Genomic DNA, 12,330 nt, shown 5'->3' with positions numbered 1-12,330 from the left:
GCTGCCTATTGGCCCCTGCCTCTCTGCAATGGTTTATTGCTTAGTCTTTTCAGAACAGCATTCTCTTTCATTTAGAGAACTGCCTCCCCAATTCCAAATGTGTGATTATTGGAAAAATACCAATTAGAGTAGCCCTACCTTTACTTTTCCACTATGGGAGTGGGCTTGTAACCAGGTTTGTGCCTATTGAAGTTCATCCCTCAAATTTTCTAAGGGGAAATGCTTTCCTTTTTTTTTTTTTTTTTACCCTTTATCAGTCTGAGAAGTTTGAGATATTGAGTCGAGAGAGCAGCCAAGAGGCAGAACGAAAGAATCCTCATGGCACTGAGCCCTGACTTCTGATCTTTGAGATTCTCAGAGTGCTCCAAGTCTCTGCAACTCCTCCTTTAGTTCTGTGAACTGAGAATTCTGCCAACAAACCCCCTTTTCTGCTTAAACTAGTTGGAATTGGGTTCCTGTCACCTGCTAGTAAGAGTCCTGTTCTAGTTCTCATGCATCTGCCATACAGTCATGATTCCCTGCCTCTGCTCATACAGTTTACCCTCCCTGGAGCTGTAACCGATCAATGGGCTCGTGTGCCCACGGCACAGAAGGCCAAACTGACAGTGGTTGTTTGCAGGAAAGTCAGGGTTTATTGCAGGGTGCCAAGCAAGGGAGTGAGAGACAAGTCTCAGATCCACTCCAGCTTGGTCTTTGAGTTAGGGGTTTTTTAAGGAGAAGAACAAAGAAGCTGGGGTTAATCATCATTTTGTGACATTTCTTAATTGTAGTTTTGGGAGTCAGGACGCCTATGGTTTACGAGTCTGGTCTGGTGGTCCGTGACCAGGGTTGGGTGGGTCTGTTAGCTCATTTTGCCCTGGAGGAACAACCTGAGTCCCTACCTTAATGATGTTACTGACAATAGCAATTTTAGTCATCTGACTCTGGTTGATTAGTGTTCAGTTAGCACAGGATTGAGGTCAGAGGGGACAAGAAAGGGAATAAAATTTTGGATAGAAAGGTAGGGGATAAACTCGGTACGGGAACTTGGTTTTAGGGGTACTCGGTTTCAGAGCTTCCTTAACACCTTTGTCATTCTGCTAATTCTTGCTATACTGGGAAAAGACCAAAAGCCAGGCCCTGGTCTTCGTCAATCCCAGCGAATTTAAGGCAAGTGGAGAGGATAAATCCTGCGGTAGGGGCCCTCTGGTGATCACTGCTATAGCTACCACCAGTTAGCATCACTGGTCGGTTAAGCATTAGAAGCAGAATTGAGTGCAGGCGGTCTCCTTAGGTTGTAATCTAGCAGCCCCGGGAGATTAACAAGGGTGGAGGAGACTAGCATGATCCAGTAGAGAGAAGTTTGGCGCTTCTACATCTATTATCCATATCCCTTAGCTTTCCCCTTATACATTCTTACATCACATAGGGAGTTGGTTTGTTTTATTGCTGCCTGAGTCGTACCCCCATAGATTCTTATGTAGTATATCTAGAGACAGTGTGGGCACTTGGATTTTTTAAAAGCTCCCCAGGTAGTTCTTATGTGTAGCTAATGTTAAGAACCACTGCCCGAGGGTGCCTGATCAGGACGAACCTGTTTTCATGGACAAGCAGTCTGACTCTTGCCATAAATTTCTGCAATGAAGAGATAGGCAATGATTGCCCTAAGGCAGAGTTTTCATCCAGAGAATGAGTTGGGAAGTATTACTTTCTCCTCTGTTTTTTGGAAGAGTTTTCGAAGGATTGGTGCCAATTTTTTGACTGTTTGGTAGAATTCACCAGTGAAGCCATCTGGGCCTGGCTTTGTGGGAAGCTTTTTTTGTTTTTTTTATTACTAATTCAATCTCTACTTGTTATAGGTCTATTCAGATTTTCTATTTCTTCTTGAGTCCGTTTTATTTATTTATTTATTTATTTTGGCCACGCCACACAGCTTGTGGGATCTTAGTTCCCCAGACAGGGATCGAACCTGGGCCTCCTGCAGTGGAAGCACGGAGTCCTAACCACTGGACTGCCAGGGAATTCCGAGTCCGTTTTGATAGTCTGTGTATTTCTAGGAATTTTTCCATTTCATCTAGGTGATCTGATTTGCTAGCATACACTTGTTCATAGTATTACCTATGATCCTTTTTATTTTTATAAGGTTGGGAGTAATGTCCCCTCTTTCATTTCTAATTTTAGTGATTTGAATTTTTCTCTTTTTTTGTTTTTCTTGGTCAATCTAGCTAAAAGCTGATCAATTTTGATGTTTTTGGTGAATGGATCAACTTTGTTTTTGTTGATTCTTTTCTATTGTTTTTCTATTTTTTATTTCATTAATTCCTGCTCTGACTTTTATTATTTCTTTCCTTCTACTTGTTTTGGTTTAGTTTGCTCTTCTTTTTCTAGTTCCTTAAGGTAGAAGGTTAGGCTACTGATTTGAGATCTATCTTCTTTATATTAATAAATCTTTTTAAGGGGAGTTCCCTGGCAGTCCAGTGGTTAAGACTCCACGCTTCCACTGCAGGGGGTGTGGGTTCAATCCCTGGTCGGGGAACTAAGATCCCGCGGGCTGAGCGGTGCAGCCAAAAAATTAAAAACAAAACAAATATTTTTAGGGCAGTTCAGGTTCACAACAGCATTGAGCAGGACGTACAGAGAGTTCCCATACACACCCTGTCCCCACACATGTACAACCTCCCCCACTAGAGACGTCCTGCTCTGGAGTGGGACATTCGTTACCATTCATGAACCTGCATTGACTCGTCATCACCCAAGTCCATGGTTTACATTAGAGTTTACTTTTGGTGTTGTACATTCTATTGGTTTTTACAGTGAACCCACTATTATAGTATTGTATCATACAGAGTTGTTTCACTTCCCTAAACATCCTCTGTGCTCTGCCTGTTCATCCCTTCCTTCCCTCTAATCCCTGGAAACCACGATTTATTTTTTTACTGTCTCCATAGTTTTACCTTTTCCAGAATGTCATATACAATAGTTGGAAACATACAGTATGTAGCTTTTTCACATTGGCTTCTTTCACTTAGTATTTGCATTTAAGTTTCCTCCATGTGTTTTTCATGGCTTGATAGCTCATTTCTATTTAGGTCTGAATAATATTCCATTGTTTGGATTTCTTTTTTAATGTAAGTATATATAGCTATAAATTCCCACCTGAGCACTGCTTTCGTTGCTTGTCATAACTTTTGGTATGTGGGGTGAAGCACTGTTTGTATAGGAAAGGCAGGATAAATGCTTGCTTACTTCCATTTAATGACAAGTTTTGGAAATAATGAGTGGGTTCCCTAGTATGCCAGTTATGAATTATTGACTTTCAGTTCCAAATTTATCCTTTTTGCCTGCTCTGTGAAATGGATTTGGGCCCTTTAAATACTTATCCTTTACCAGCTGGCAGGTATTAAGCTTTGTCAGTAGAGGGCAACAGAGAGATACTGCAGGAGGAAAGGGTTTGCTTTCCTGTTTCTAGTGTTTGGGTTGGGCAGGCTTCTGTGCTGTAGGCAGCTTCTCCAGCGTCTGGTTCCTGTGCTTCAGCACCTGGTTTCTTCAGTGTATGATGGCCAGCAGCCAGAAATTTCTCCTGGCACCTTCCCCTCCAAAGTGGTTTGTGGTAGACGGCCTCTTGTGAGACACGTCCCAAAGAATGGCTTTCCCCAGCACCATATAAGGTAGATTTCTGGCAACTTCCACCAGTGCAGCACCACAGCAGCTTCCCTATCTAGTGAGCCATAGGCGCCTCCCCTCTAACAAAGTCTGCACCTCAGCTCTGGGGTGATCTTCACTGGACACTTTATCTCAGCCCTAGAGGAAGTGGCTCTTCCTTACATTGCTAATCCTGTATTCTTTTAGAGTTCTCTTTTACTTCTTTACTAGTCAGTCCCTTATTACTCTAATCCCTTGTTGTAGTTAATAAGTCTTTAAATAAATAAAACCTTCCCTGTTTAAATTACTATGTGGTTCCTCTCTCCTGACTGGACTCATAGACTGATACAACTGGTAATTTCTAAAGGGGACGGTAATGTTTTTTGTTTGATGAACTTATCTGTCAAAATTAAGAATTTCTGTTTAATCCTTTTAGCAATGAAGGATAAAACTAATGGACATAATAGAAGACAGCTGAAATGTCTAAAACTGACAAGATATACAAGTCTTGTATATCTACAATATACAAGAAACCATCAGCAAGAAAAACTGAGCAACCTCAACAGAAAAATGGGCAAAGGATGTGAATAAGCAATCTAAAAAGAGAAACTCAAAAGGTCACTAAAAAATGTTCAGACTCAGTAATCAGAGAAACTCAAATTAACAGAACAATGAGATTATCGCATCACACCTTTTGGTTTAAAAAACATTTGGGAGCTGGATAATGGTTATATCTCAAATATACCTTAGATCTGCCCTCTCCTCCCCATCACATTTGCTGTCACTCTAGTCCAAGGCCACCATCTTCTGTATTAACATAATACAAAAATGCAACTTTTCTGCCCACTTATATTCTTGCTCCCCCACAATTCACTCTTCGCCTGGGAGCATGAGAAATCTTTAAGGGTAATTCAGACGCTGAAACTGAGTGCCCCTAAAACCGAGTTCCCTTACTGAGTTTATGATTAATCTCTCTATCCAAGACTTTATTCCCTTTCTTGTGTTCCCTCTGACCTCCATCCTGTGCTAACTGAACATTAATCAACCAGAATCAGATGACGAAAATTGCTGTTGTCAGTAACATTGTTAATGTACTAAAATCACTATTATAGAGATCATTAATGTACAAACTCAGGACAAGATGAGCTCCCAAGCCATGGACCACCAGCCCAGAGACTTGTAAACCAGAGACATCCTGACTCCCGAAACTATGATTAAGAAATGTCACCAGATGATGATCAATCCCAGCCTCTTTTATCTTCCCCTTTAAAAAACAAAACAAAACGAAAAAAACCCTAACTCAAAAACCAAGTTGGAGTGGATCTGAGGCTTGTCTCTCACTCTTTCGCTTGGTGCCCTGCAGTAAGCACTGTACTTTTCTTCACCAAAACCTGGTGTCAGTAGATTGGCTTTGCTTCGCATGGAGTGAGCAGACCCGTGTTCAGTTAGGTAACAATACCACGTCTTTGCTTAGAACCTTTTAACTTCCTGTTGCTCTTCGAATAAAATCCATTATCATGGCCTGCAGGTGATCCATGTGAGCTCCTTACCTACCTCTCCAGTTTCATACTGTGCCACTCTCCTTGCTTACTGCTCTCCAGCAAATATTTCAATAACTTGAACACTTCAAGCGCTTTCCTTCCTCCATAGCTTTTGCACATGCTATTCCCTCTGAATCTTCACATAGCTTACCCTTCTCATCTGTCCTTCTACTCAAAGAAAGCTGGCCACCTTTTCTGGAGGAGATCCTAGTAAGTCTCTATCACTGCTACCCTACTTATTTCTTTCATAACGCAAATTATTAGTTTGTAAATATAAATTACTTAGTTTTAACCTCCCCTACTAGACAATGCACTTCATTGAGGGTAGAGACCATGTTTGTCTTTTTCACCATTAACCTCCAGCACTTAGAGCAATGCCTAAGACAAAAATAGGCATTAGAATGTATGTGAATGAATGACTCTATTTTGTGTTCTTGGGGAAGCCTGGACCGGTGAATTACTTTACAAATGCAGATGCTTCACACTTAAACGTTGTGTTCTAGTTAGTAATGCAACAACAAAACACAAACAAAAGAACGCCACACATTCACTCAAAACATTTTGCACTTTGAAAATTATCAGTGCCTCCAAACTTTTCCCCCCTCACGTTGTGTCCATCTGCCCGTTCAAGTCCTTTATCATTTCTAATAAATGGTTTTTCGTTTTCTAAACTGATTTATAAGAGCTATTTGTATGTTAGCCTTTGATCGTTTGTTTTGCAGGTATTTTTTCCCAGACTGCCTTTTGACTATTTAGTTTTTGTTTTCATCCTAAGCCTGAACTACTCTAGTAAGGAGGTGCTGTCTGAGGTGACTCCAGAAAACCAGGTGAAGCTGGCTGGGTGGGAGGGTAAAAGGGCATGGTAGCAGGAGAGCACAGGGACTCTCAAAAGGAAAACAACTATTGATTACGCAAGTCCGGGCCCGCCTACCCTCCTGGGATCCTAGCCACCTACAGCCACTAGCAACCTCCTTCAGCCCGGAGCCTGGCGCGCCTGTCTGACGTCACGGACGCACCGCACAGTTGATTCAGGCCGCGCAAACTCCGTGGCCGTCTACCGGGCGCGCAGAAGCGAATATTCTCGCGGCGCCGGAAGTCCAAGGCACGTGACCGGGTGACAGAGCTCGCTGGGCTGCAGGGCTCGCTTTAGGTGTTGCGGCACGGGATGGCGGAGGCGCCTCCTGTCTCAGGTACTGTCGTGGCCCGCGCGGGACTGGGCCCCTCTCGGGGAGCGGAAATTGAGTCAGTGACGAGTCCTAGGGCACCGGCCATTCGTATCGCGAGAGTGGCGCATACTAGGGTTGGAGATAGTGGCTCGGAAGGGCCAAGCTACGCGCGTCGTGCGAACGGAGATCTTAACCATCCTTGACTGCGTGGTGAAGCCCGGCACCTGGTTTCTGAGGAAAATGGGTTTGTCCCGCTGAGTCGATGTGGGTGTCCCGCTCTCTCCAGGGCTCATCCCGGCCTTCCTAGGGCAGTGATATCCGACAGGCGGGCGTTGGCCGGGTCACCGCCCGTGACGGTGTCGGGCTCTCGACGCGCGGCGGGTTTGCTCGCTGCGCTTAAGATGTATTCGTGCGTCCTGGGGCAGCGGCGCGTGCGCGAGCCGAGCACCCGTGGTTTCCAGTGTCAGCCTGCCACGAACTCGCAGTGTCAAGTCTCGTTTTCCTCATCTGTGAATTGGGAGTAAATAAGTCAATTACTGTGAAAGTTCCCGCCGCTGCTGTACCTGTTACACAATTGTTAGCTTACTTCCTCTCCCGGAGTTGCCTTTGTGTGCAGAGACAGCCTCATTTGGCTGTTAATAAAACATCCATTAACACTTCCTTCAGGGTACCTTAGATCTTTGTTTTCCCAACTCTTTGGACAGTGACCGAAAAGGAATATTTTACATGGTGACCTCAGTGCACACAGACATAAATATAAAAGCGAACCAAAAATTTCAGGAAGCAGTGGTTTCCCTTACTATATGCAATACACTCTACTACATATTTCGTTTTAAAAAATACTTGTCCCAACCCACTGCATGATTTGATTTCATGACCCACTCTTTCTGAAAAACAGGGCAGCAGTTTGCAGCATGAGGTTTGTGAACAGTCATGAATTTGAGTCTTCGTTCTGCTACCTACCAGCTGTTGGGGCACCGAGAAGAGTATATATGTATTTGTGTACTTGGTGGCAGGTAAAATGTATTTACTACTGTGGGTCTTGATCAAAAAAGTTGGATAACACACTGCATTGGTGTACCCTAGTCCTGATTTAGGTATTAATTCATCTTGGAGTGTAGGGACCTTGTTAGGCTGGTGTTTTGTTCTTCTCCCACCCATTTTTTCCCCAGATCCTCTAAATTGGATCTGTTGGTCTTCCTATCCTTAGGCTCACTTCTGGCCCATTTCTACACCGTTCAATGTTTGAAGCAGAATTGAGTGGGGCTAGTTGTGAGTCATAGTTTGGGGCTATGGTGTTGTGCCCCAGGTTACAACCTCTGCCCCACCTACTGAGGCAAAGTCTCCTAGTCCAAAGACCTCCCCAGTCTGTCTCCTGTGCCTTAGTTTGTTTTTGCCTTAGTTCCTATTCCATGTTTTTATTTCAGCATCATCTCTAACCCACACCTCCATCCCCACTCAAGGTTTAATTCTCTTACCTGCTATTGTCCTGGAACACCAGCCCAGTCCAAGGGGTATCTTTCTGCCCATGGGCAGACTCTCCAGTGCCAACTTTGTCTCTGGACTCTGTAATCTACAGTTGGATTTTCCCTTACTTTGCTCCACCCACCTGTTGGTCACCTACCATGGTATTATCTTGGATCTTACCTTATCTTATCTTGATCTTATTTTATCTTGGGTACCACTTGTACTATAACCAAGCCTTGGGGATACAGCCTATTTATTAACTTCCAGCTGCTCAAAATAGTGAAAAAATAAAGGTGTCTCAGATCTTTGTGTTCAGTTTCCTGTGCCCTTTTCCCCTTCCTCATGTCTCTCAAGGATCTTTTGGAGGGCTTTGCCCACTGCCTCATGTCTGGTGGAACACATACTTTATATGAATAGGTGCTGCCCTGTCTAGATTCTCAAGTTACATCAACTCTTTGCTGCTTAACATGAAAACACCCTCTTCCCATCCTTTACCAGGCTATTCTGGACAACTTTACTGACGTTTTTCTGCCCCTCTTACAGCCTTGCTTCTTCAAGCAGAAGAAAACTACACAATACCCACTTGGTCTAATCTACCCATTTCTCCCTTTAAGTTATCTCTTATATTTCTGGAACACCTTCTCTGCCACCTTCTGAATTTGTCTAATCCTCTTGCCGTTTTGTAAAGCCCTCCACCCCACCCCCAGAATTCTGCCCATTGAAAGCTTTAAGGACAAATCCTGGATTGAGAGAGAGGTTACCCTGTGACCTTTATGATCTCGCTCAATTCTTAAGTATATGTTTCTGTGATAAGGGGCCGCCTAACCTCTCACATTAGAGTGTAGTATAAGAGTGTGATCTCTAGGGTCACATAGCCTGGGGTGGAATCCTGAATCTGCTTTGGAATACCTCTGTAGCCTTGGGCAAGTTACTTGCTCTCTACAGTGTCTCAGTTTTCTCATCAGGAATGTAAGGATTAAATGAGTTAACATATGCAAAGTGCTTAGAATGGTGCCTGACCCATGTTAAGTACCTAATAAATGTTAGGGCTTATTATTAAACCTGAAACCCGCAGGCTGTGCACCGCACCCATCTATGGTCAAGTCTGTGTTTCAGGTAGTTTGTAGTCCTAACGACAATAATAAAGCACTATTTTAACCACTTTATGCATGTTACTAACCTTGCTTTAATCTTCATAGCAACTCTCTGAAGTAGGGATTCTTACTATTCCATTACTGAGATTAAGTAATTTGCATAAAGACACAAGTGATGGGCTGGGATTTAAACGCAAATTCCAGGCCCTGTTGATTCATAGAATATTCTGTATGCTACACATAGTTCTGACTTTGCTACTAACTGGTTTTGTATCCTTAGGCAAATCATTTCATCTTTGGACTTCAGGGACTGAGTTGACTATAAAGAAGCATGTTAGGGGAAAAAATGAGTAGGTTGAAGGGACATATGCTTAATTTTTGAGACTCTGGAATTCTGAACCATATTACAGAGATTATATATGGAAAACCTAAAATATATTCCTGGGGGGAAGAGATGAGGTGTACTCATCCTGCTAAGTACTGTCTGTGTGAAGTCTTACTTAAGTTCCACAATGACCCTTTGGAATAGTATTATCAACTTTTGTCATGTATGAGGAAACTAAGGCTAAAAGCAATCAGGTGGTATCCCTAAGCTCATACTATAAGTTGGAGGGCCAGACTTTAAACTGATTTTGGCTGACTCCAAAGCCTGTTTACTTAATGCTACCTTAGAGTTTTGAAAGACCACATTGAACCTGCTGATTGATGTCTCACCCCTGAACTGTTTGCTGACCTTACATTTGTCGCTAAACGTAAACGCGTTTATAAATAATACCCGATAGCCCAGGTGAGCAGTTTTACTTAGCAATTCAGCAGTATCTGTTGGTGAGGCTGCTGGATATGAGATGATCAGTCTTCCACAAGCACCTTGAACCTACCACCTTCACAGGAAACATAGACCTTGTATAGAGACTGTTCTATACAAAGTCCCTAGGAAAGTAACTTTTAGATATGGCTTACAGTCTTCGGGCTTCATGAGTGACCAATTAATTTCTTTACTTGCATGTCTGTTTCTTATGTCCTAGGTACTTTTAAATTCAATACGGACGCTGCTGAGTTCATTCCTCAGGAGAGAAAAAATTCTGGTCTAAACTGTGGGAGTCAAAGGAGACTAGATTCTAATAAAATTGGTAGAAGAAATTATAGTTCACCACCTCCCTGTCACCTTTCCAGGCAAGTCCCTTATGATGACATCCCTGCTGTTCATCGCAGTTATCCTTCAGGAAGCAAGCCTAAGAGTCAACAGACTTCTTTCCAATCCTATGCTACTAATAAATCACTCAAGAGCCATGGCCTTCCAAATCAACCTTGGCAGAAATTGAGGAGTGAAAAGCAGCATATCAGAGTCAAGAGAGCACAGGGTCTCACTGACCAGACCTCAGATGCAGCTGGCTTAGAAAGTGTGACCAAGTCAGAGAGTGGGACAGACCTCAGAGAGCACAGCCCTTCTGAGAGTGAGAAGGAAATTGTCGGTGCAGATCCCAGGGGAGCAAAACCCAAAAAGGCAACCCAATTTGTATACAACTATGGTAGAGGACCAAAAGTCAAGGGGAAACTCAAAAGTGAGTGGGGTCACAGAATGACTCCCAGACCTGAGGAGGCGGGACCTGAAAACACCAAACCTGTGGGGGTTATCCACCCTGATTCTTCAGATGCATCCTCTAGAAAAGGAGTAGCGGATGGGTATGGGGCCAGGCGCAGCGAGCAGAGAAGATACCCACAGAAGAGGCCTCCCTGGGAAGTGGAGGGGGCCAGGCCACGACCAGGCAGGAATCCACCGAAACAGGAGGGCCAACGGCAAACAAACGCAGGATCCAGAAGCAACATGGCCTCCGTTCCAAAGGAAAATCTCAATGAAAGACCAGCAAAATCTGCCTGTGACAATGGGAACTTGGCAATTGCCAGCAAGTCTTCGAGAAGGGTTGACCCAGAGAAATGTGCTGTAAGGAGGCAGGATCCTCAGGTAGCATCTTTCCCCCGAGGCAAACAGAACCACATGCTAAAGAATGTGGAAACACATACAGGTAAACCTACCTGAATGGGTGGAAATGTTTTTTCTCTCTCTCTTTTTTTAAAAAAATTTCTGAATAGGTAATATATTCATACAATTTAGAAACCAGAAAATATAAAAAGGTACATAGTAAAAGTCTCTTTCTGTCCTTGTTCATCATCTCCTTCGGTCCTGCCACCACCTGCTTCCCTCCCCAATAGGTAACCACTTACTTAGTTTTTATATATCATAAGCAAATACAGGTAAGGAACTTTTTTCTTAACAAATAAGGAATTTAAAAATTGCAGGTATGGATGGTATAGATGTTTGGTTACAAGATTTGTTTTGAATTCTGAAAGCACAAGTAGGGGGTGGTAACATCTCCACTGCCTCTCCTGGTTCCAGCCTGCATCATCTCTTGTCTGCTTATCTGCAACAGTTCCTAACTAATCTTGCCATCTCCAGTTTTTCTCTTTGAGTTCACCTCTTACGTCAGCCTCAGAAAGTGATCTTTCTAAAACACGTATTGATGCACGTATCCCCTGCTTAATTCTGTTCACTTTTTCTCGTCACCTACAGATTCTGCCTTCTGCCTTACCCAACAGCCTCATCTTCTGCTGCCTCAGTCTCCACCACATTTTACTCCCTGGACTCTATACTGTCATCTTTCCATGCTGTTGCATATGTGGCTCCTTCTGTCTACACTGTCTACTACTCAGCTCACTGGTGAATTCTTACTCATTCTTCAAAAGCTATAGTTTAGTCACATGTCCAGAAAACCTTTTGTCACCTCCACAGATGGCATTAATCTTTTCCAGCTCTGTGATATGTCCTTCCCTTACATACACATGCTTCTTTATAGCACTTACCACTGGAAACCATCATTTGTTTATGTGTCAGTGCCCTCCACTAGTTTATATGCTCCTTGAAAGCAGAGACCATATTTTTCCTTTCAGTATCTCTATTGCCTAACACAGTTCTTAGAACACAGTAGGTACTCAGCTCTGACTGTTGGAAAGTTCTTTCTTACATTAAACTGAAAACTTCTTTCCTGTAAATATTTCCTGTCTCCTAGTTCAAATTCTGTCCTCTGGAACTACACAGCAACTAGTCTCTCTCCTCACAGCTTCCTTCCCACTCATTGCACATCAGCTCTTTGCAGTATTGGAAGACACTTCTCATTTTACCCTGAGTATATATTTTATCCAGGCTAAATAGCTTCATTCCGCCAGCTTTTTGTCATGGACCGTCACCATTCTGGTCTCCCTCCAGTTTAATGTGACATACAGCCTAACACAGGGAGCCACCACCTGCCCAGGCCTGTTTTTACACAGGCCTATAGTTCTAGTTCTCATTTGCTTCACCAGGCAGTCCTTCTTGGGATCTCGACTTGTGTGTGAACAAAGGCAATGTTATACCAGAGTTGTTCTTGAATTCTCAAGGCTGGTTAA

The 12,330-nt window shown here is 43.3% G+C and overlaps 1 protein-coding gene across 6 annotated transcripts in view; it reads left to right on the top strand.

Annotated features, from left to right (window-relative positions):
* Positions 1–6,167: 6,167 nt before the first annotated feature.
* Positions 6,168–12,330, top strand: part of NFX1 (nuclear transcription factor, X-box binding 1) — a 78,131-nt gene continuing 71,968 nt past the window's right edge. For 3 of the 6 annotated variants that reach the window (XR_009503637.1, XM_059924598.1, XM_059924597.1), the window contains exons 1-2: positions 6,171–6,352; positions 9,915–10,913. Coding sequence is in view for 3 of the 6 variants with exons in the window: in XM_059924598.1 (XP_059780581.1) it covers positions 6,328–6,352; positions 9,915–10,913 (1,024 nt within the window). In the remaining 3 variants the exon portion in view is untranslated. Of the gene's footprint in view, positions 6,353–9,914; positions 10,914–12,330 lie in introns of all 6 variants that reach the window. The other 3 variants (XR_009503638.1, XM_059924599.1, XR_009503639.1) reach the window with 2 other exon arrangements.

This window comes from Balaenoptera ricei, chromosome 6 (genome assembly GCF_028023285.1).
Source record: "Balaenoptera ricei isolate mBalRic1 chromosome 6, mBalRic1.hap2, whole genome shotgun sequence".
In the NCBI taxonomy this organism is placed as follows: Eukaryota; Metazoa; Chordata; class Mammalia; order Artiodactyla; family Balaenopteridae; genus Balaenoptera; species Balaenoptera ricei.
This window is presented reverse-complemented; position numbering and strand designations above follow the sequence as displayed.